The following is a 25,323-nucleotide window of genomic DNA, read 5'->3' on the forward strand; positions in this document are numbered from 1 at the left end:
GGTTATGAAAAAAGTTATAATATGGAATAAAGTAAAAATATTGTGGGAATACATTTATAATATGATGAGAAGAAAATGTATAAAGATTATTTAACAAAGGTGGAATATTTGGAAAAAAATTTCAAAAATGGGAAAAAAAGAGAAAAGTTGATATTAATCAACTTTTTTACCTACAGCGGTGTGAAAAAGTGTTTTCCCTTTCCTGATTTCGTATTTTTTTGCATGTTTGTCACACTTAAATGTTTCAGATCAAATTTAATTAGTCAATGACAACACAAAATGCAGTTTTTAAATGAAACTTTTTATTGAGGGAGAAAAAAAAATCCAAACCTACACGGGCCATTGTGAAAAAGTGATTCTGGTTCTGCAGCAGGACAATGATCCAAAACACACCAGCAAGTCCACCTCTGAATGGCTGAAGACTTTGGAGTGGTCTAGTCCAAGTCCTGACCTGAATCCTATTGAGATGCTGTGGCATGACCTTAAAAAGGAAAAGCTGTGGCTGAATGACAACAATTCTGTTAAATTCCTCCCCAGCGCTGGAAGAGACTCATTGCAAGTTATCACAAACGCTTGATTGCAGTTGTTGCTGCTAAGGGGGGCCAACCACTTATTAGCTTTAGGGGGCAATCACTTTTTCACACAGGGCCATGTAGCTTTGGATTTTTTTTTCCCTTAATAATAAAAAGTTTCATTTAAAAACTGCATTTTGTGTCCAGTTGTGTTGTCATTGACTAATATTTACATTTGTTTGATGATCTGAAACAAACACGCAAAAAAAATAAGAAATCAGGAAGGGAGAAAACACTTTCTAGCACGAGTGTATGACACAGCTGAGATGCAGTTTTTTCTTGAAATACATATGACTTCTTACCATATGTACATGTGTTACTTTACAAAGTATCAAAGTTCCAAAGGTGCATCCTTTCGTTTTTGTTGGACACCTCTGGAGTAACGGGTTAACACATGAATATGAACAGTGCTTTGGTTAGCAACATATCAGAAAAGAGGTAAAAATGTCCATCAGTGTTTTCCAAAGTCAAAAACGCGTGTGAACAAAACAAACATAAAACACAGATAATGTTCAAAATCATATTTAGAAGATCGTAAACAGGTTTTCTATTCCATAACTACAAAAATATTCCATTTATAGATATTAAATCCTTCCTTCGCATCTGGAATCAATTAACCGCCATAAACGAGGGACGACTGTAATTGGATTGACGTTATTTTTTTCTGGTATAGATTAATTCCATTTTCATACGTTTCTTTTTTGATCTGACCTTTACGATTAATCGCGCCGCTTACATCTATCACTGATTAATCAATATCAGTGAACATGCAACCAATATATTCACTTTTTGAGTGTCGCTCCCTGCCTGAGTACCATGCCCCTCCCCTTCACACACAGACAGCAGCGCTTTCTCTCTGCCGCTCTCTCTCACCGAGTCGGCTAATTAATGGGAATTATAATAATTTATGTTCATGTACAGTATATATACTGTGTATATCAATGCTCTTATTTCCTATGTTGGCCAATATATCAGTTATCGCCGACATCCCATATCGGCCGGGCTCTAATCTGTACATCAATGCACCCAAAGTCGTACAATATCAAGTGGTGTGAAGATGTGGAGCAAAAATGAGGCTCTGAAGCCACACAAAAATCCAGAAACTGAACTGCCATTATGCACGAGGTTCCACTCCACAAACACGTTTAGCTTTTTCTTTGGCCTTGTTACCTGTTGTTTTTTTTTTGTTCATTTCTTTAGGTTGCCGCCACAGGAGGAAGCAATGACGTACACCCGTGGGGGAGCTCTGTTTTGTCTTCACGTGAGACTCCCCTCCAAAGCGGTAATCTTTTGTTTGTCCATCCATCCATCCATTTTCTATGCCACTTCTCCTCATTAGGGTCGCGGAGGTATGCTGGAGCCTATCCCAGCTGACTTCGGGCGACAGGAGGGGTACACCCTGGACTGGTGGCAAACAACCATTCACAACCATTCACGCTCACACTCATACCTATGGACAATTTAGAGTCTACAATTAACCTAACATGCGTGTTTTTGGAATGTGGGAGGAAACCGGAGTACCCGGAGAAAAAACACACATGCACGGGGAGAACATGCAAACTTCACACAGAGATGCCCAAAGGAGAATCAAACCCGATTTCCCGATCTCCAGACAAACTATGACTGTGTGGCCAACATGCTAACCACTAGACCACCGTGCGGCCCCTCTTTTGTTTGTAATCACTCAATTAACCAATCAATTTCTTCTTTTCACAAGCCTGACGGTTCAGAACCTGAAAATGCTACTTAAATAAAACCGGCTATAGTGTTTGCAAAGATGTTTCAATGGCGACAGTTTGACATTGGAACAGATTAATTCCATTTCAACTTTTGAGACTCCGCAGTCCTTCGGAAGATAGATAGTAGGGCTACACAACATATCGAAAAAATATCGTCATCGCGATATTGGCACGTGTCAAAAGATGCACGCTAAGTTCTAATTAATTCAGGCATAAATAATTCCATGCACACTTTGACAAATCCGGTGCTACCTAAAATGGCGCGACCTTAAGGTGCCGTTTTGCTATTGGCCAGAGCGAGCCACGTTCTCAGGCTCAGCGGAGGGCCTGTAGCTTAACAAGCATGGCGGGTGACAAAGAGACGGATGGAGACGAAAGCAGAGAGCAGATTCTTCCTCCACAATTTGGGTCTACTTCAGTTTTACAACACAGGACGAATCACGGTGAAAAAATGGTGGCGACGTCGAGGGAAACCCCACATATCTTGCTTGCCTATTGCTCTTTAAAGTTGAAAGATTTGATTTTTCCAGGTACAAAAACAGAATGTTGATGTTTAGGAGGTTTTGTCAAATCTTTTGCGTCAAAGTGCTTCCAGTTTGCATGAAAAATACACATGAACGTATTAATGTGTTATAATGCAAATAAATGCAACATTTGAGACGTGAGAGTGATTTTTATTTTTGGATGGAAAAATAATGGAATAGGCAACTTTAGGTAAGAGTTTAAAGGCGAACATAAATGTTAATATTTGTTCCTTACTACATTTGAAAGTAACTGGGTTGTAAAGCTTAATTGCTTTGTTTACGTTTTTAATTGATTTTTTTATATGGTTCATGCAGATTGTATTTTTAGATGAGAGAAAAAATATCGCAAAATTCGACACCGATATCGCACTCATTTAACAAGCTGGCATGTATGAGTGATGCAAGATTATTTGGAAAAATGCTATTTCCATGATGTTTTTTGTTTTACTAACCAAGCTCCACCCCCTTAGAGCACAGTAAAAAGGGTCAAACACAGCCAGACCTCAACCCTGCACCTTGGTCATGGCTGATTAGAGTAACTCACAGGTGCTTAAAGTTCACATTTAATCTAATTTGCAGCAAAGCGGATAAACACACCTGTGTTCTGCCATCCCACATCCTCGGACGGCGGCGTTTTGACAGCGCACAGATGGGAATTGCACCGTGCTGCCTCTTCCATGTGGAACAAATGCAAACAGGATGCGTGGAAAAGCAGGGATTTTTTATCTTTTACGCGATCAGCAGAGGGGTCTCACACTGACGGCTGTTTGTGGCCCCCTACTTGACATGAAAGATTAGTGCAAGTGCGGCCCCGCAAAGCCCGGGCCAACTAACAAGGACAAGCCAGCACTGAAATGCATTGCGTGGAGGAGGGGGGTCACTGGACAGAACACTCACTACGGTGCCAACACAAAAATAACAGCACAAAGTGTAACATTTAAGTGAACACACATAGGGCAACTACTGCCACTATGAGGGAAAATAAACCACTAACTCATGTAACATGTCAAAAAGGAACTGGATCATTTTGCCAGCCTCGATATATTGACACGTGCATTCGTGTTTGTTTTCCTCCTCTCTCGCTACCAAACAGGCTGGACGACATTGGACGACATTGTGCATCAGTCACAACACCCAGGCGTGTCGGTTCCACAGCAGAATTTACGAAGTGAGTGAGCAATCCGGTCAGTAATTGAGTCTCTTTACCCTAGTGGGGAGAGGCGGGGCGCTACGCGCTAGCAAGTGCACTACTTGCTAGTGGTGTGTGTCATGTGCTACACGATGGAATACGGTGGAAGTTACATTTCAGTGATTCCCCAAGTATAACACGTCATTGTGCATTTTGCTGCATCCAAAACATGTACCAAACTCCCACAAAATGTACGCCTCATTACTTCTCAAAAGCGACTAGCGGCAAATCTAGCTACTTTTTTCTGGCGTCCTTGGAGAGTTTATGGTATTTGGGAACACAAAAGCGAAAGTAAAGCTCCCGCTGCACATTGCAGTGGAGATCCACGCATCCTCGAGGCGCGATGTCACCGGGGTGGATCTCGTCCCGTTTTACAGAGCGGGATCTCAAACAAAAAAGTTTCTTAATCTTCATTAAATCACTACTCATTACACTCAAGCCTCATTGGGAGTCGGTCAGTGTGTCAGAATGTGTGATGGAATAACGGTGGGAGATAAATAAACAAGTAGTCCTAACTAGCTACATGTAAGTGATCGTGGTGGCACGCCACTACAAAATAAAAGCCGCCACATCTTCAAAATTACCCTGAAAAAAATGTTAAGTAATATATTGTATGAATGTATATACTGCATATGATATATGGATACATGTATAGCTTATTATTTACGCACATATTGACCACTAATTAGTTTGAAAACAATTTACAATATCCTAAAAATGCGCTTTATTTTGAAAAACATGCACCGGGATCGCCTCACTGCGGTTTTGGCAATTGCTCACGTCGCGGCACTTGCGTCTTGTGTTGGCGTTTGCTGTGCTCATTATTATAGTGCAAATTTAAAAAATTGCCCGTAAAATGTGCAGTCAATTGACGTCAGCTTGTCACATGCGAAGCCTATCTACGCCAGCGTGTGATCACTCACGTTTCTATCTCATTCCACTTTCTGGCGTCTTTTAACCATTTGCGCTGCCTCTCTGGCGGTAGCTAGCTAGATCATGGGCGAGCTCAAAGTGGCAATGAAGTTCATGCTAACTTACGTTTTAAATTGTAACTTAATCTTGCTCTCTTGTTGTCATTATAATACTTATGGTTTGTCTTCAAACCTAGCTGTGTGTCTGAGTTGTTCAACAAACAGCTTTAGACAGTGATGCTATCACACTCCAACAGGTAGCTCATACACAGTAGCTCACCAAAGAACATTTGCTTCACCTCTTAGTATTTTTATAAGTGTTCTATTCAAACATGACACCTGCGTTTAATGACAAATCAGCACACTGAGTGGAGATGTGCTTTGTAAATAAAGTGCAATTAACTGTTGGCAGACACATAAGATAGCTCACCTCTCCGTTTTGTCAAAGTAACTTTAATAGTGCTGCAAGTTGCATACACCTGTACTATCGTAACCCTGGACTCTCAATTTATACACTTTATACACCACACATTTCTATGACAAAAATATTTCAATTGTTTTATTTTCTTAACTGTTATTTTCAACTAAAAAAATCTCTTACTGAACAATTCATTTCCCATGTATTACTTTTACTCTAAAACAGGTATCAAATTAAATTTAGGCTTGTGTCAAATAGTGCAAAATGTACTAGGCCTAGACTTCAGCAACTTTTTACAAAACAAGCACGGCAAAGCATGCTGGGAGCCGGCACCACTTCCAATACTTGATGCCGCCCAGTCTCACTAAGACTCGACCTCCAGCGGCCCCCGGGGAAATAGAGTTGTTGCTTTAAATGGAGACACAGTCGACCCTCGCCACTTTGCACTTTGAATTTCACGGCTTCACTCTATCACGGATTTTCAAAAATATATGAATAAATCATGCTGTTTCGTGGTTGAATATGGCCTATTACTGGTCAAAATATATGCATATTTAAGACAAATTAACATGTTTTTTGCCTAAATTATGCATTTTTTTTGCATAAAAAGTCTAAATAAAGTAAGATACAAATTATGAGGCATTCAGAAGACGTATTCAAAGATGTGATGATGTTGTACATTGGTCACGAGGTGGCAGTAATGTTACTGTAATGTTGGCGGAGACACACAAGCACCAGACTTGATGGTCGGAACAAGGGGCTTTATGGCAGCTTCAAATGATCTCACATAATAATCCCTAACACGGGCTACTGTTGCCGCCGTAACCCACGCCAAGATAAAACTGAACACCCGACGTCACTTCCTGTCCTACCCCCACTCAGCCACCCAAGGGAACACATTTACAGCACCACACACAAACACGAGCCTTATTAATGTCTTATTTTGTCTTATTATATCAACCATATTGGAGTCTAAAGGTGACTATAGGGGTGCTATTTCACGTCTAGAGGGCTCTAATGTTAAAAAGTGTCTTTAGAAGGTGGTAAACAGGTTTTCTATGCTCTTAACTACCAAAATATTCAATCCTACTTCGTGGAAAACTTAAGACGGTCGGATCTGGTACCAATTAACAGTGATAAACAGGGATTACTGTACTTCATGTTATTTGTTCCATGTCAGTTTAAGTGCGTGCAAATTGTAGATATTGCTTGTCGATGGGTTTCCCACGGTGGTTAAGCATGTTAGCCTCACAGTCAGCAGATGCTGGTTGGAACACCTCTGTGTGGGGGTTAGCATGTTCTCCTCACACGTTCCAAAAACATGCACGTTATGATCATTGTATAGTGTACATTGTCCAGAGGTGTGTGTGTGTCCCGGGATTGACTGGTGACCAGTCCAGGGTGCACCCTGGGTTAGATCCCAGCTCACCCGTAGCCCGGACGAAGATGAGTGCCACAAAAGACGAATGGATGATGCCATTTTAACTGCACAAGAGGATATTGCTCCTAGTCATGCCATCTGTAGTAAATGCATCTTTGGTTTGCTGAGTCATGCTAGGCTCCGATGTCACGTGACCATTCATCTTTTCATCTCCATGGTCACTTGCAACATTACGTAACTTCACGACAACAGTTGTGAGGACAAAAAGTGGACTGCGGCATTGTTTACGATACTTATTATGAGTCTTTGCTAGTTTATGAAAGTACTTTGTACTAACTGGCTGCGGCGGGGGAGGGGGTGCTGGTGTTAACTTTTAACAAGTTTTTATCAGCACTTGAATTACTTCCTACGAGGACAAGTACGCAAAAAGCGCAAAGACATGAGAAGAATTCCGTCTTTCGGAAAACTTACCTCCTGTTGTTGTTGTTGTTGCTGCTAAGCTTACTGTTCAGCAAGCTCCCTAAAATGCCCAAAGAGACTTCTATTATGCCGTCTTCTCTTATCTCCTTTCGGTCTTCGCACGCTGAGATGTAAACAACTATATCGTGATAATATAGTGGATAATGAAGTCAAAGCTTAATACACGAACAGAAAAGGCGAGAAGTCCAACAGCGCCGAGCGCCATGCTAGTAATTGTGTTCTGTTCTGTTCTGTTCTGCTGGACACACACAAGAGGGGAGGGGGAGGAGGGAGATGTGCGGCGTTCATAGTCACTGGGAACCCAAAGTAATCCCGTGTAAGTAAGCAAAAAAATAATCACCTGTATGACGTGTTCTCCAAGCAAAACCTTAAAAACACAAGTGGCAACTGTTTATTGTGTTGGAATAGATCTCGTGTATTGTTTTCTTTGTAAGCTAAGTAGACATTGACAATTTCCGAGGCATATGTTAAGTGAGCATCTAAGCTTTGTTAGAAGGGCGTGATCTTACATCACGTGATCGCGTGTCAGACGAGCGACGCAATTTGCGTTTTATCCCATTGGGATGAACTTTGACAGCAATATTAACCTGTGTGCGTCACGATTAGAGAGCAGTAAATGTGAAATATATGTACCACACCTGCCAGCCTTTTCTTGCCTCAAATTGCATTATGTTATATAGAGTCATCCCTCGTTTATGCCGTTTAATTGTGGAATACTGGAAAAAATTATATTATTTATTATATATTATATATTATTTATATTATTTATATTATATTTTCGCAGTTTAAGAATATTGTTTATAAGCTTCTAAAAGTTTTTAACATTATTAGAGCCCTCTAGACATGAACTAAAACCTCTATAGTCACCTTTACACTCGTACTACCCGATATAGTGGACATAGTAAGTGAAAAAAGAAGGCATTTAAGACACAGATAAGACTTGTGCTCGTGTGCGTTGTTATAGATGTGTCTCCTAGGAGAGGAGAGTGAGTGGTGGACAGGAAGTGACGACGGGGGTTCAGAGTTGAGCTTCGGGTTTACGGCCACAAAGGTAGCCCGCCGTGTTTTTATTAGGGATTTTTATTAGGGATTATTGTGCAACCAAAAAACAGCAAGATTTATTAATTGATATTTTTTGGAAAAACCGTGATAGAATGAAGCGAAGTGTCGAGGGACGACTCTATGTGTTTGTGTGTGTGTTCGTGTGTATGTATAGGTCTACATATGGAAGCAAAAAGGGAAATTATAGAGCATTAAGTTGCTACACAAGGATAAACCTCCTAAATGGTATTAAAATTAGGTTTTTAAACAATCACATTTCCGAATAAAACCCGAGGCAACAAAAGGCTGCCTAAAGTGGTGTACATACAGTATTTCATATTTACTGCAGAGGCCATTCTTATCCTTTTAAATAGTGAAATGTCACGACTACAGCAATATACTGCTTAATAACAGCACTTAATGGTATGAGAAAAGCAGCTCTGCTTCTTCCTACTCCTTTTCACTGAATGGTACCCGTCAAAGACCTGCAGTTAGGTGGTCACACTTGTAAAATAACAACTTACGCCAAATTATCATGACACTAGTCAAATAGATACCTCGGATGATGATATGTTTTAATTAATCAAAAGTCAATGAGGTGTGTTATATGAATGAAAAACATGTATGGGGTGTATAATATTAATCAAATGTATCTGTTGCATGATGTGTATAACGTGAATAAAACACATTGCATGAAATGTATAATAAGAATAACATACATTGCATGAGTTGTATAATATGAATAAAATACATTCAAGGGGTGTATGATATTAATAACACACCAATATGAATAAAATACATTGCATGATATGTGTACTATGAATAAAACTCTGGATTTATTATTATAAGTAAGCTGACCTGTGACGCTGATGAGGACAAGACGTATAGAGAATGATGATGTTAATCGTCATAGTTTACATTATGTGCCAAAACAAAAAGCGTCGTTAAATAAATATTACTGTAAATTATTATTTAAAAAGATGGTCGTAATTATTATAATTGATGTACACTATAATAAACACAAACGTTGACAAATACTCATTGCCCTCTAGTGGCCAAAGCAGGCAAAACAAAAAGCGTCGTTAAATAAATATTACTGTAAATTATTATTTAAAAAGATGGTCGTAATTATTATAATTGATGTACACTATAATAAACACAAACGTTGACAAATACTCATTGCCCTCTAGTGGCCAAAGCAGGCGTCACACGTTGCAGTGACGTGACAAGTCTAAAGCCACGCCCCCTTGTTTGCTGCCATAATGACGCATTGACTTGTATTGAGAGCTCATCTTCGGTGCTGAAGATGGCTCCCTTCCCGGACGAAGTGGACGTTTTCACCGGGCCGCACTGGCGTATGAAACAGCTGGTGGGCTTGTACTCAGAAAAGGTGACAATTTGTTTTTGCGTCCGTTAAAACTTTTTGATTTTGGGGGGAAAAACGTCGGCTCGAGCGACGAGGCTAACAAGCAACCGCATGCGAGCTAGCTGACTTGTGTCAACACTGCGTTGCCCCGCCGCTACATCAGTCGGCTTTATCCCTCTTTACGTGGATGAACCTTGCGTTTCAATGCGTTTAATGACTATATTCTCTTTGGCCAGCTAAAAAAACCGCAAGCCCAAGCAAGGAGGCGTGCGAGCGCGATTGCGAGCTAGCTGGTTATGCAACAGGCTTTGAAGGATACCGTTTTTGTTCTTTACATTTATCAAACTCATTCTTTCTTATTCTTCACAGGGACGTGAATGCTACTGGAGGTACCAGGCGGGGTCCACAGTTAGCAAGTGTTAGCTGTGTTACATTAATAGTGCGCCGTACTGCAGCTAGTTGTTTGGTTGCGTATGCAATATTATGACGTCATTTCCTGTAATGTAATCCGTTGCATATGACTTGATGCTGCTGTTTGCGTGTATCTAGTCGTATTATATTCTATCTGCCTCAAGCGCAGTGACGTGGAAGAATAGATGCAGGCTGGCAGAGATTGTAATGGTTTATGTTTATTGGTATTATCTTACAGCAAGACATATACTAGTGAAGCGGAATACATTCGGACTGACTGAGATTGTTATTACTTTGTTACAATAAAAAGTAAACCTTGTTGTCTTGGTGCAACATAACAGTAATAATAATAATAATAATAAAAGTTGATGATTGTTTTTTCTTTTACAGCTTTCCAAGACCAACTTCTCCAACAACAGCGATTTCCGCTCCTTCCTCAAGTCGCTGTTGGCCACCTTCAAGGAGTTCAAGATGCACGAGCAGATCGAGAACGAGTGCATCATCGGCCTGTTGCAGCAACGGTGCTGCACCGTCAACAACGTGCACTCGGACAACAAGCTGTCGGAGATGCTGCTTCTCTTCGAGAAGGGCCTGCACAACGTCAAGGTGCCACATTTCTGTTTGCCAAACGTGTGTTTTTGTTGTTCAGACGTACGGAAACGCTCGTGCTGTGTTGGTTTGAGCGCAGATGTTCTTCTTCTTCTTGCAAGCTGTGCACAGTCAAACATCTTTTTCTGCAAAGGTGAAATGAAAATGACTATCCATGCTGGAAAATGCTGTGCGTGGAAGACTTTTCCCCCCAAATGCTGCCCTGGAAAGGTTTAAATTCCCCAAAATGTGAGGGATACTTAACTTGTGTATTTCAGGCAGAAGTAGTTTGACTTCAAGCAGGCATGTCCAAACGTTTTTCCAGCGAGGGCCACATAGTGAAAACTGAAAGGATGCAACTTTAGCACTTTGGTATTTTATAAAGCAACACATGTAGATATGCTAACAAGTTATATTCTTTTCAAGAAAAAGTGCATTTTAGCTTTGTCGTATAGGTGAAAAGCCTATTATTACTATCACCTTCACTCTTGGCTCTTTTTTTGCCCATTTTTGCTGTTTTTTTAATGACTTTGTTTCCATAATTTTCATAACATTATAACTTTTTCCCCAACCTAATTTTCTGAAAATGACAACTTTATTTGTTTTGCTTGTCATAATATTACAGCTTTAAAAAAAAGAAGTAATGTCTCAACTAGGGATGCTCCGATAGATCGGGCACTGATTAGTATCAGTCGATTTCTGTAAAAAACACGTGATCGACAAATGCCTGCCAAAGCCGATCACAAAAAACGATGGCCGTGCGGCAGCAACATGACATTTCTTGTCATGACACCACAAATATGACATGAATGTGCATGTGTGCTGTGTCACGTAGGGTTGACAGCACCCGTATTGAGCCGTCAAGGAACGCACTTTGTCCCGTATCGCCGCGAGAATCAACACTGTAAAACCTCAATGGTTTCAGTTTGACACAGGCCACGGCAATCGATGCCAGTGTGTTTGATCACCTACCTATTTGTGTTCGACTTCTCCTGCATCTTTCTTTACAGGCTTTGCCTAGCTGGACCAATAGCTGTAGCTAACGAGCTAGCTCGCTAGAATTATCCACCTATCTTCTCGCCTTTGGACTCCAAATGTGACTTTTTACCACGGTGACATTTTGGTTTTAAAACAAACAAGCAACGCGGTTAGTATGAAGCTTGTTTTTCACCCACGGGGAAGTGGATATTACATTCGTCGGGTACGTGCTAACTTTATTTAAAGTGTCTATTGTTGTCATGATACCAATTATCTCTTGTCGTCCAAACATTATTTGTGTGTTGTTGTTTAATGAACATGACCTATTTGCCAGGAGCCCTTGGAATTGTCGAATGGCCCTGGCCAATAGCACTCATCATAAATCAATTGAAAAATGTACAGTTAATCCATGTGATCGGAATCAGCAGCATGAAACCCTGATCGGAGCATCCCTAGTTTTACCTCTATGCTCCTAAAATTACATTATTTTTCATCATTTATTTTTAGTTTATTGTCATAAAATTGACTTTTTTTCTTTACATTATTTTTCCTCATATTTATTTTTAGTTTATTGCCATAAAATTGACTTTTTTTCTTGTTAAAATCCAACTTTTTTCAGCTGTTTTTTTTTCCATTTTTGTTCATTTTTGTCCAACTATTCCAACATTCTCTATTAAATTTCCCCATCATAGTTTCTCTTTATTCTTGGAACATTATAACTTTTTCCACAACCTTATTTTCCAAAAATTACAACCTTATTCGTTGTTTTGTTTTTCATAACATCACAACTAAGAAAAAGTCTAGTTTCTTTAATTTTAAGTCTTTATGCTACTAAAATGATCCTTGTAATATTCCAACGTTATTCTAGTAAAAATACTTATTCTCGTTAGATTACTTTTTTTCACGGAAAGCACTTCACATAGATGCACAGTTGTCTGTTCCATCAGCCCAGTGTGCGGCGGTCGGCTAGCTCATTAGCATTGTCCGCTACTCCGCTGTTTAGTCATGTCTGGGTGAAAATGACGACGTTGCAGTCCAAAAGGGTATTAATGTGGGTGATGGGGAGTCGTAACTCATTCTTTTTATTTACTAAAGACCGCACATTAGCGAGGAAAATGCTCGGTAAGTAGGGTCTGTGTGGTATGAGCTATTACTTCGCTCGTACCCCTCTGCGCCTTCCTCGACTTTGTTTACGTTCTCGACGCTGCTTGGCAAGCACCTCCGCCCAGTTGGGTGGTGTGTTTAGACCCGGTACTGTGGAGCTCTCGGAGACGAGTCGAACAGCTGTGATTCAAAACATTGCCTCTGCGAAATCCAATATCCAAAAGGTCTTGTCCAGTGTAAGATGTTAAACTTGACGTGAGCAAAATAACTACAAAACTGCACATATGCACAACACACTGGGCTTCATTGTGTGCAGACGCCGCCATCTTGCGTAAGTATAGGTTTTCTGTTAAAAACACACGTCATTTTCAATTCTTTATTAACACATTGTGCGAGTTTCGGAGAAAAAAAAGCATGTTTTGTGAGACAATTTGCCACTGGTGGATGGTAAAAGTGCGTGAACATTTCCAAGTTGATGATGGCCACAAGGCTGAGAAGATGAATAAATGTCACTTCGAAAGTGAAAGCATAAATGAAAGAATTTATTTCTTTTTAGAGCGAATACGAGCAGCTCAACTACGCCCAGCAGCTGAAGGAGCGACTGGAAGCTTTCACGCAGGACTTCCTGCCGCACATGAAGGAGGAGGAGGAGGTAGAAGATGCATGGGGTCAAGCTTGTGTGTATGTGTGTGTGCGTGTGCGTGTGTGTTAGTGATAAGTAAGGAGGTGTGTTGCAGGTGTTTCAGCCTATGCTCATGCAGTACTTCACCTACGAGGAGCTGAAGGCCATCAAGAAGCAGGTGATCGCGCAGCACTGCAGCCAGCAGCGCTCGCAGCGTGCCGCAGCAGACGTGCTAAAGGGCTTCAGCCTGTGGAGCCACGCCGAGGAGCTGCAGAAGGCCTTCAAATACGCCGACCATGAGAAGAGCGACTACGGTGAGCATCTCCCCCAAAATGCAACACTGTCACAGCCGTATTCATTCAGCAATATTGTCCATTGATGTGTTAATTATTAGGGATGTAATCCGATCAGGGATTTGACGGTATAACATCATAATTCCTTCATATCAGCTCAGTAATTATCATGCGCACCTAAATGTGTGTGTGTGTGTGTGTGTGTGTGTGTGTGTATATGTATATTTGCTTTGTGTGTGATTGAAGCGGAGGAGCGTGACGGGCCGTGTTCAGCGCACATCTCCCAGCTCCCCGCTGAGGTTCTGCTGAGGATCTTGCAGTCTTTGAGCCCAGCAGATCTTTGTCGCTGCAGCCAAGTGTGCATGTCCTGGTGGGAGCTGGCCAAGACCGGGTCCCTGTGGAGGCACTTGTACCCGGTCCGCTGGGCCCGAGGTAAAGAACCTAAAGAGCGAGCAGAGAACGTGCAGAAAGTGAGAGCACCTGCTTTGTGTAGGCCACTTCTACAGCGGCCCGCCCGGAGATCTGGACCAGGAGCCGCACGAGGGCTGGGTGAAGAGTTGGGAGAAGGAGGTGCAGGCGTACTGGGACTGGGACGAGGACGCCGACGTGGACGAGTCCGGTGAGTCCGACGAATAAGCGCACTTTTAGCCTTGACCCGTACAAACATCTGCAACGCTCACGTCAGATGAGTCCCACCGCGCCCACGACTCCTCGGCCATCGGCGCCGCCCGACGTGAGAAGAAACTCCTCAATGGACTCATCCGGAACCTTCTCCCGGCTGTGGGCCCCTCCGTCAAGTCTGTGGTCCTGGCGTACGGATCCACAGTCTCCAGTAAAATGGTGACATGCATGCACACATCACTTTATCACACAAAAGTCTTCTTCTTCATCCTACTCATCCTCCTCATCCTCCTCAGGTCCGCCAGATCCTCAGCCTGTGTCCCAACATCACACACCTGGACCTCACACACACCCATGTGACTGATTGCACCTTTCACAGGTACTCCTATATACCCCTATATGCTACATCCTCTTCTACTACTACTATATACCCCTATGTGTTACATACTCTCCTACTACTATATACCCCTATGTGCTACATCCTCTTCTACTACTACTATATACCCCTATGTGCTACATCCTCTTCTCCTACTACTATATACCCCTATGTGCTACATCCTCTTCTACTACTACTATATACCCCTATGTGCTACATCCTCTTCTACTACTACTATATACCCCTATGTGCTACATCCTCTTCTCCTACTACTATATACCCCTATGTGCTACATCCTCTTCTACTACTACTATATACCCCTATGTGCTACATCCTCTTCTACTACTACTATATACCCCTATGTGCTACATCCTCTTCTACTACTACTATATACCCCTATGTGCTATATACTCTTCTCCTACTACTATATACCCCTATGTGCTACATCCTCTTCTACTACTACTACTATATACCCCTATGTGCTATATACTCTTCTACTACTACTATATACCCCTATGTGCTATATACTCTTCTACTACTACTATATACCCCTATGTGCTACATCCTCTTCTCCTACTACTATATACCCCTATGTGCTACATCCTCTTCTACTACTACTACTATATACCCCTATGTGCTATATACTCTTCTACTACTACTATATACCCCTATGTGCTATATATTCTTCTACTACTACTATATACCCCTATGTGCTACATCCTCTTCTACTACTACTATATACCCCTATGTGTTACATACTCTCCTACTACTATATACCCCTATGTGCTACATCCTCTTCTACTACTACTATATACCCCTATGTGCTACATCCTCTTCTACTACTACTAGTATATACCCCTATGTGCTACATACTCTTCTACTACTACTATATACCCCTATGTGCTACATCCTCTTCTACTACTACTATATACCCCTATGTGCTACATCCTCTTCTCCTACTACTATATACCCCTATGTGCTATATATTCTTCTACTACTACTATATACCCCTATGTGCTACATCCTCTTCTACTACTACTATATACCCCTATGTGTTACATACTCTCCTACTACTATATACCCCTATGTGCTACATCCTCTTCTACTACTACTATATACCCCTATGTGCTACATCCTCTTCTCCTACTACTATATACCCCTATGTGCTATATATTCTTCTACTACTACTATATACCCCTATGTGCTACATCCTCTTCTACTACTACTACTATATACCCCTATGTGCTACATACTCTTCTACTACTACTATATACCCCTATGTGCTACATCCTCTTCTCCTACTACTATATACCCCTATGTGCTATATATTCTTCTACTACTACTATATACCCCTATGTGCTACATCCTCTTCTACTACTACTATATACCCCTATGTGTTACATACTCTCCTACTACTATATACCCCTATGTGCTACATCCTCTTCTACTACTACTATATACCCCTATGTGCTACATCCTCTTCTACTACTACTATATACCCCTATGTGCTACATCCTCTTCTACTACTACTACTATTTACCCCTATGTGCTACATACTCTTCTACTACTACTATATACCCCTATGTGCTACATCCTCTTCTACTACTACTATATACCCCTATGTGCTACATCCTCTTCTACTACTATTACGTATATACCCCTATGTGCTACATCCTCTTCTACTACTACTACTATATACCCCTATGTGCTACATCCTCTTCTACTACTACTACTATATACCCCTATGTGCTACATCCTCTTCTACTACTACTACTATATACCCCTATGTGCTACATCCTCTTCTACTACTACTATATACCCCTATGTGCTACATCCTCTTCTACTACTATTATATACCCCTATGTGCTACATCCTCTTCTACTACTACTATATACCCCTATGTGCTACATACTCCTCTACTACTACTACTATATACCCCTATGTGCTACATCCTCTTCTACTACTACTACTATATACCCCTATGTGCTACATCCTCTTCTACTACTACTACTATATACCCCTATGTGCTACATCCTCTTCTACTACTATTATATACCCCTATGTGCTACATCCTCTTCTACTACTACTATATACCCCTATGTGCTACATCCTCTTCTACTACTACTACTATATACCCCTATGTGCTACATCCTCTTCTACTACTACTACTACTATATACCCCTATGTGCTACATCCTCTTCTACTACTACTATATACCCCTATGTGCTACATCCTCTCCTACTACTACTATATACCCCTATGTGCTACATCCTCTTCTCCTACTACTATATACCCCTATGTGCTACATCCTCTTCTACTACTACTACTATATACCCCTATGTGCTACATCCTCTTCTACTACTACTATATACCCCTATGTGCTACATACTCTTCTACTACTACTACTATATACCCCTATGTGCTACATCCTCTTCTACTACTACTATTATATACCCCTATGTGCTACATCCTCTTCTACTACTACTACTATATACCCCTATGTGCTACATCCTCTTCTACTACTACTACTACTATATACCCCTATGTGCTACATCCTCTTCTACTACTACTATATACCCCTATGTGCTACATCCTCTTCTACTACTACTATATACCCCTATGTGCTACATCCTCTCCTACTACTACTATATACCCCTATGTGCTACATACTCTTCTACTACTACTACTATATACCCCTATGTGCTACATCCTCTTCTACTACTACTACTACTATATACCCCTATGTGCTACATCCTCTTCTACTACTACTATATACCCCTATGTGCTACATACTCTTCTACTACTACTACTATATACCCCTATGTGCTACATCCTCTTCTACTACTACTATATACCCCTATGTGCTACATACTCTTCTACTACTACTACTATATACCCCTATGTGCTACATCCTCTTCTACTACTACTACTACTATATACCCCTATGTGCTACATCCTCTTCTACTACTACTATATACCCCTATGTGCTACATCCTCTTCTACTACTACTATATACCCCTATGTGCTACATCCTCTTCTACTACTACTATATACCCCTATGTGCTACATCCTCTTCTACTACTACTATATACCCCTATGTGCTACATCCTCTTCTACTACTATTATATACCCCTATGTGCTACATCCTCTCCTACTACTACTATATACCCCTATGTGCTACATACTCTTCTACTACTACTACTATATACCCCTATGTGCTACATACTCTTGTACTACTACTATATACCCCTATGTGCTACATCCTCTTCTACTACTACTTCTATATACCCCTATGTGCTACATCCTCTTCTACTACTACTATATACCCCTATGTGCTACATCCTCTTCTACTACTACTACTATATACCCCTATGTGCTACATCCTCTTCTCCTACTACTACTATATACCCCTATGTGCTACATCCTCTTCTACTACTACTACTACTATATACCCCTATGTGCTACATCCTCTTCTACTACTACTATATACCCCTATGTGCTACATCCTCTTCTACTACTACTATATACCCCTATGTGCTACATCCTCTCCTACTACTACTATATACCCCTATGTGCTACATACTCTTCTACTACTACTACTATATACCCCTATGTGCTACATCCTCTTCTACTACTACTACTATATACCCCTATGTGCTACATCCTCTTCTACTACTACTATATACCCCTATGTGCTACATACTCTTCTACTACTACTACTATATACCCCTATGTGCTACATCCTCTTCTACTACTACTACTACTATATACCCCTATGTGCTACATCCTCTTCTACTACTACTATATACCCCTATGTGCTACATCCTCTTCTACTACTACTATATACCCCTATGTGCTACATACTCTCCTACTACTATTATATACCCCTATGTGCTACATCCTCTCCTACTACTACTATATACCCCTATGTGCTATATATTCTTCTACTACTACTATATACCCCTATGTGCTACATACTCTTGTACTACTACTATATACCCCTATGTGCTACATCCTCTTCTACTACTACTTCTATATACCCCTATGTGCTACATCCTCTTCTACTACTACTATATACCCCTATGTGCTACATCCTCTTCTCCTACTACTATATACCCCTATGTGCTACATCCTCTTCTCCTACTACTATATACCCCTATGTGCTACATCCTCTTCTCCTACTACTACTATATACCCCTATGTGCTACATCCTCTTCTACTACTACTACTATATACCCCTATGTGCTACATCCTCTTCTACTACTACTACTATATACCCCTATGTACTATATACTCTTGTACTACTACTACTATATACCCCTATGTGCTACATACTCTTCTACTACTACTACTACTATATACCTCTATGTGCTACATACTCTTCTACTACTACTACTACTATATACCTCTATGTGCTACATACTCTTCTACTACTACTATATACCCCTATGTGCTACATCCTCTTCTCCTACTACTATATACCCCTATGTGCTACATCCTCTTCTACTACTACTACTATATACTCCTATGTAGTGGGGACTGACTACATTGAAAAGCTATCAACATCACTCATTCTTATTCTATATCTTACATTATCTTCTAACACACACCACAGTAGCAACATAGTGTGTGTGTGTGTGTGTGTGTGTGTGTGTGTGTGTGTGTGTGTGTGTGTGTGTGTGTGTGTGTGTGTGTGTGTGCGTGCTGAGGTGTTTGGAAGGTTGTCAGATGTGATGTTGTGACTTTTGTTGTCCTCCAGCAGCTGGTCACGGTTGGGGGCGTGTTCTTCTCTAGAGCATCTGGACCTGTCAGGCTGCGACAAGATCACTGACGGGACCCTGAAGATGCTCTCGCTGGGACTGGGCAACCGCTTTGACCGCCGAGGCACGGCGCTCCCCATGGCGCCGGTGGAGGACATGGCGGAGGTCGGCGTGGAGTTCCAGCTGTGCAGGCGCCGGGCTGTCATCTTTAAGCCGGGATGCGGCCGCTGGGGTTCGGGCGTCACTCCCACACAGGTGTGGGTCCTGGACCCCTCAAAGCCTGCTGACATTGAGGACTCAGCAGAGTGGACACGGCGAGTCCAGGAGGCGGAACACTCGCTAGAGACTCAGCTGGGGGCGAGCCTGTGCTGTTGTAGGAGGAGCAGGAGGCGAGGCCACAGGACAGGCCCTACAAACACCTCCTTTTGGCACTCGGCCGTGTCAGGGGACAACCTTTGTGGTCACTCCACTTGCTGCAGCGCAGTCACGCCCCTCAGGACTAACATTGGACTAGCAGGACTTGAAAGTCCTTGGCTTGGAGGCGGAACTATACAATCGGGACGCACGCTCAAGTTTCTCAGTCTGTCAGGATGCTACCAGGTCACAGACTCGGGGCTCAGGTAAACACCCATCTCCTCCTCCTCCTCCTCCTCCTCCTCCTCCTCCTGCTCCTCCTCCTCCTCCTCCGCCTCGTCTGTGTTTGACACAAACATGCTTTTCAGGGCGCTGGCGCAGCGAGGAGGACTTCCTGTCCTGGAACACCTCAACTTGTCCGGCTGCCTGTTCATCACAGAGGCGGGGCTGCAGGAGTTGGTAACGGCGTGCCCCGCCCTCAAAGATGAGCACTTCTACTACTGCGACAACATCAACGGTAAACGCTAAATTCAACATATCTCATCATCGACTGCACCCTCTCCTGGTTGCCCCCGGGTGCTGCGTCCTGCGTCATGACACAAGTGCCAGAAATGCCACCTTTTATTTTGCTAAAAGTACAAGTGTACAACTTTATAGAGCAACCTTTTTGTACAACTTGAACATTGATTTGGAGGGCAAACTAGGCTTTCTGACACAACCGATGTTGTACTAGCGCTAAGGAGCAAAGTGCCGAGTCGGCATTAATAGCACTGATAGGCACCACTTTCCAAACCAACAGCTGAGTAGCGACATTTTCAAGTGCATGCAGAGCTAGATAAAGCTGCTGGATGCTGACAACTCATCACACTTCACATGCAGTCTTGTGGGGTTGATAAACTACTACACCGGGAGGTTGTCTACAGCCACAGCCAGTGTTTTTGTTTGACCCAGTGCTAATAGAGACCCCTGCGTATATTTCCTTTTGTAGACCACACACCCGGCGGCTATCTGAGCCTCCATGGTTAAACGTTAAACGGTGGCGGTGCTAACCATAAATCGGGGCGTCCAAAGCTTTTTCCAGCCAGGGCTAGATAGGCAAGGCAAGTTCATTTCTAGAGCAAAGAAAAGAAGGGCAAAATCACTTCAGAAAATCATTCCAGAAAATAAAAATGAATTAAAAGTGCAGATAAAACAGTTGCCAAAGTTGAGGATTGTCGCACATTTTCTGGAAGACTGTTCCACATTTTGGCAGCATGAAACTGAAAGGCACTTCCATTATCTTTTGCAATAGAAGTGTTTCAAGCAGAAACACTTTTCCGAGTTGGGTGGAAAATGAGTTATCACTTGCTCGTTGTTTCTCAACTTCAGCTGGCTGTTTTACCTCCTGCTTCGGGTGGAAACGTGCTATGTGGTTTCTCATATTTGTCGTGTTCCCAAAATATTTGAAGCTCGCATGACAAAGCTTGCATATTGCCTGGCTCTTTTTAGCTCATTTTTCCCTTCAACTACGAGAAAGACAAAGTGCTTCCACACGAGTTTACGCTCAGCCATTTTGGTAGCGTCTTACACTTACAGTAGGTGTACCGTCTTTTTGGTCCCTTTTTTTTTTGTCCCATCAGGATTGATTGACATTTATGAATCGATGAATAATCTTCAATGTCTGCATCGCAATGCATCTAAGCATCGATCATCCCCCCCCCACCCCCCCACGTTACCTGAGCTTCTTGGAGCCCAAGATGGTTCGTGCGGCTCGAACATGTCAGAGATGTACTTTGGCGCAAGACCATGAAAGGAGTTGTACACAAGCAGAGCTCTTTTTAAGTCTATTCTTTGAGCAACAGGAAGCCAGTGCAGAGACCTGAGTACTGGGCTAATATGGTCATATTTCCTGGTTCTAGTCAAGACTCGAGCAGCAGCATTCTGGATGTACTGATGCTGTTTTCCAACTCGTTTAGAGAGCCCGGTGAGAAGGCCGTTACAGTTAGTGATGTCCCAATCCGATCTTCAGGATCGGCTGCCGATCCGCTATGTTTTGAAGATGGGATAATGTTGGCTTTAGCCATGAGATCGGGCCGATCCGGTTGCCGTATAACTTCCGTAACTCTGGAAGGTGTGGTAATGCGCCTCAAAGCTGGTTGCAATTCGACTCCTGCCACCGGCAAGAAGAAACCGCAACACCACCATGCGGACATGTCCGCGGTTAGTTAGTTTCACCCTGGATACTCTGCTCTGTCGCTACAGCGGTAGCTTCCCCTCAATGTGCTCACATTGCTGTGTCGTGGTGCGGGGAGCTCACACGGGAAGCACTGGCCATCTAAACATTTCAGGTGTCAGCTTTTTGCCACCCCTATGTGAGTACCGGTCTCACTTTGGCCACCCAAATGAAACAATTCTGGCTCCACCACTGCTTGCATGGGAAGTGCTGCTCTAACCGGTTGTTCATACTAGGGACCGTCAATAAATTACTATTGCATTGAAGACAGTTAGTTTAAAAAAAAAAAAACTAATATATTCTAAATCGCACCACAAATTGATCTATAAGCATGCCAAATGATTAGTCCTACCCTAAAAGTATTTTGCATGCCCATTTTTTCTAATTGTATCTTTTATTGGATTAGGGATCTGTCTCAGACGTCTGTTCCAAAAGCCAAACAATATTGTTGCCCATGCTGTGTAGTAAAAAGTACATTCAGCAATACTTTGGTTGCATTATTTTAATGCTTTAAAGAGCTTATTAAAAAAAAAAAGATCTGCAAGACTGAAAAAAATTGGATCAGAAGCCAAAAGATGCGGACACTGTTCCCTTGAATTGGCAATGTTTTTTAGGTGGTGCAGGGTTTCCCCTATGATATATTTTTTTTGAAGCTGTGGCGGTGGGCTGCATGGGAGGGTGGGCTGCTGTCGCAATTTTTTTTTTAAGGACAAATAGAAATTTTATTAATCTCCAGTTTTTTATGACTTATTTATTAACTTATTTTTCAACAACTAGCCGAACATGAACCGAGAACATTGCAAAAGTGTTAATTTAATGGCAAAGTTGCTGAGGGCACTGCCAACATTTAAATTTTACTTTATTTCCAAAGCACATCTCAGTGTGCTCATTTGTCATGTTTGAATGGAACACTTGTAAAATACTAAGATGTGAATCAAATATTCTCTGGTGAGCTACTGCTAGCTTACGTGCTACCTGTTGGAGACCCCCGTGATAGCATCACTGTCTAAAGCTGGACACACTACGTGTTTCAGGTGCACAACCTCAACACTCAACTAATGTTTTGAAGACAAGTCATAAGTATTATCATGATAACAAGAGAGCAAGATTGTTAAGTGGCACTTTAAAGAAGTAAGTTGTGTTAATAATCGATGATCGATGTATCCCATGAACGTATTAGCCACTTGTAGCTCCGATCCTAGCTTGATGCCGCCAGCCGGGCATGTAAACAAAAATGCCAGACAGTGGAATGATATTGAAACGTAAGCGATCACACGCGCTGGCGTAGATAGGCTGAGCATGCGACAAGCTGTCAATCAACTACACGTTTTACGGGCTATTGTTCATTGTCCCGATAATAAGAAAGAAAGTGAAAGTCAACATAAGACGTGTCGCGTATCTGGTCACACGTGCATGCTTATCAAAATAAAGCACAGTGAAACATTACGATATTTTAAATCGTTGTCAAACTAATTAGTGGCGCACCGCCACGATCAATTCCAGATAGCGGAAACGCTGTGGTTAAAAGCTGATCATATTGCTTTAATGTGGCTGGTAAAGTTCGGGTCTGAGTCCATGATTACCCCTCGATTTCTAACCTGATGATTAGGTTTTAGAGGAAGCATCTCAAGGCGGCTGATAACACTTTCTCTTTGTTTCTGTGTACCAAAGACAGTGATTTCACTTTTGTCGAGTTTAGCCACACGCTGGTCTGTCTGATGCAGTGAAAAGTAAACCTGCAGGACCATGTTCACCTGCCGTCGGAGACAACTAGATCTGAGGGTCGTCTGCATAGTTGTGGTAGGACACAGGGAAGCATGTACAGGTTGAACAATAGGGGTCCCAGGATTGACCCCCGGGGAACCCCATGGGTCATAGCTATAACTATAGTTTTTCCCCCCAACATAAATTTCCAAAAATGACAACTTTATTTTGATCTGTTTCTCATAATATTACAACTTTTTAAAACTTTTTTTTCCCTTAATATTTCAACTTTGAAATGTAGTCATGCACAAAAATGACTAGACCACCCCCGTTTCTTTAGTTTCAATGCCTGATACAACTAAAGGTACCTTTTTGTTGTTTGGACAAATACAAAGACAACAAAAATAGCTCATAAGAGTTACATTTTTTGGCAGTACAATGCTAGAGCTATCCTTGTAAGAACTTAAGTGATTTTGGTTATTATCAAGAAAAGCATGAAAGTTGGTAGATATCAGCTAGCTATATTTGTTAGCATCATGATATTTGTCCAAACAAATGTAGCTTAATGTTGCATTGCACAAATGTTGCATTAAAATGCATCAATAAAGTGAAGAAATGAGGGCGCTCTCATCATTTTTTCCATGACTCTCAACTATGCTACTGAAATGACATTTATTTATTTTTTTTAAGTTTATTCTCATTAGAATGCGACTGTTCAAGGGGTGGCAGTGGCTCAGGAGGTAGAGCAGGTCGTCCAGGTCGACCGGAAGGTTGGCCGTTGGATGCTCGCTCCCTCCACCTAGTCACTGTTCCTGTGTCCCTGGGCAAGACACCTCACCCACCCTGCCTGCAGTGCTGCCCACACTGGTGTATACATGTTAGGGGGGGTCGTTTTTGTGCACCCCAGGGCAGCTGTGGATACAGAATATAAATTACCAACGAGAAGTTGCTTTTTTTTTTTTTTTTTTTTTTTTAATCCAAGCTCTTCCTTTTTCTCGGGATGCAGGTCCACACGCAGACACGGCCAGCGGCTGCCAGAACCTGCAGTGCGGCTTCAGGGCCTGCTGCCGCTCTGGAGAGTGATGTTGATGTCCCCGCCCCCGGACCCCCATAGCTGCACTTTATCCTGTTGGCTGTACTTTGTGTAACTTCCATTCATGTTTATGTGAAAGTGTAACGTGAAGAAGGTTTTTTGTGCTGTGGCGAAAGCTCCAGAGACGTGCACGTCAAGGATTTAGTTTCTGTTAGTCTGCATCAGGTTGGTTAGAGGAGGATGCTAGCTAACATCTTGTGCTCTTAGTGTTTTTCCCTATGCACTCCAACAACACAACACACATTCATTCTTTTTTTTCTTTTTTAATGGCTGACAGTCAAATACGTCACAGAGAGCTCACGTGGGTTTGTGTTGGGAAAATACACAACAAATAAAAAGTACGTCACAGACAAACCAAAGTTCCTTCTTGCTTGCTTCTTGCTGAATCACGGCCGTACGAGCGAGGCCAGGTAGACCCACACGGACAACACGTTATTGGGGTAAGGGTGCACATACACGGCCAGGGCGAACTCCACGTTGGACGACTGGTTGGTGTGGACGCCCGTGCTGTGCACCGCCTCCACGATGGGGCCCATCTCAGAGAAGGGCATATGCAGTGGGAATCCTGAAATCTGGACAGCAAACA

The 25,323-nt window shown here is 42.1% G+C and overlaps 3 protein-coding genes across 11 annotated transcripts in view; 1 reads left to right on the top strand and 2 right to left on the bottom strand.

The window, feature by feature from the left end:
- sh3rf1 (SH3 domain containing ring finger 1) overlaps positions 1-7,463 on the bottom strand; it is a 62,939-nt gene extending 55,476 nt beyond the window's left edge. For 2 of the 3 annotated variants that reach the window (XM_054788596.1, XM_054788594.1), the window contains exon 1: positions 7,206-7,463. The gene's annotated coding sequence lies outside the window, so the exon portion shown is untranslated. Of the gene's footprint in view, positions 1-334; positions 482-7,205 lie in introns of all 3 variants that reach the window. The other variant, XM_054788595.1, reaches the window with a different exon arrangement.
- Positions 7,464-9,517: 2,054 nt separating this feature from the next.
- Positions 9,518-25,096, top strand: fbxl5 (F-box and leucine-rich repeat protein 5). 4 transcript variants are annotated; one of them, XR_008572592.1, is made up of 12 exons: positions 9,518-9,645; positions 10,423-10,638; positions 13,259-13,354; positions 13,440-13,638; positions 13,864-14,049; positions 14,111-14,236; positions 14,303-14,457; positions 14,535-14,617; positions 19,374-19,994; positions 20,097-20,245; positions 23,612-23,740; positions 24,651-25,096. XR_008572592.1 is itself a non-coding variant. In XM_054788597.1 (11 exons), exons 1-11 carry the CDS (start codon positions 9,562-9,564, stop codon positions 24,725-24,727), a joined length of 1,992 nt encoding a protein of 663 aa, XP_054644572.1. In that variant the 5' UTR covers positions 9,518-9,561; the 3' UTR covers positions 24,728-25,096. The 4 variants fall into 4 exon arrangements, 3 of the variants coding, with proteins under 3 accessions (XP_054644572.1, XP_054644573.1, XP_054644574.1); XM_054788597.1 differs by lacking the exon at positions 23,612-23,740; XM_054788598.1 differs by lacking the exon at positions 23,612-23,740 and having other exon boundaries at positions 19,377-19,994.
- cc2d2a (coiled-coil and C2 domain containing 2A) overlaps positions 24,629-25,323 on the bottom strand; it is a 46,772-nt gene continuing 46,077 nt past the window's right edge. For 3 of the 4 annotated variants that reach the window (XM_054788593.1, XM_054788591.1, XM_054788590.1), the window contains one exon: positions 24,630-25,309. In XM_054788593.1, coding sequence (XP_054644568.1) covers positions 25,124-25,309 — 186 coding nt within the window. In that variant the 3' untranslated portion in view covers positions 24,630-25,123. Of the gene's footprint in view, positions 25,310-25,323 lie in introns of all 4 variants that reach the window. The other variant, XM_054788592.1, reaches the window with a different exon arrangement.

This window comes from Dunckerocampus dactyliophorus, chromosome 10 (genome assembly GCF_027744805.1).
Source record: "Dunckerocampus dactyliophorus isolate RoL2022-P2 chromosome 10, RoL_Ddac_1.1, whole genome shotgun sequence".
NCBI lineage: Eukaryota > Metazoa > Chordata > Actinopteri > Syngnathiformes > Syngnathidae > Dunckerocampus > Dunckerocampus dactyliophorus.

Excerpts from the sequence above, each read along its gene's own strand:
- fbxl5 (XM_054788597.1), top strand. The coding sequence starts at position 9,562 with ATGGCTCCCTTCCCGGACGAAGTGGACGTTTTCACCGGGCCGCACTGG. Across the intron at positions 14,458-14,534 it reads CCACAGTCTCCAGTAAAATG|GTCCGCCAGATCCTCAGCCT; the intron begins GTGACATGCATG and ends CATCCTCCTCAG. Across the intron at positions 14,618-19,373 it reads ACTGATTGCACCTTTCACAG|CAGCTGGTCACGGTTGGGGG; the intron begins GTACTCCTATAT and ends GTTGTCCTCCAG.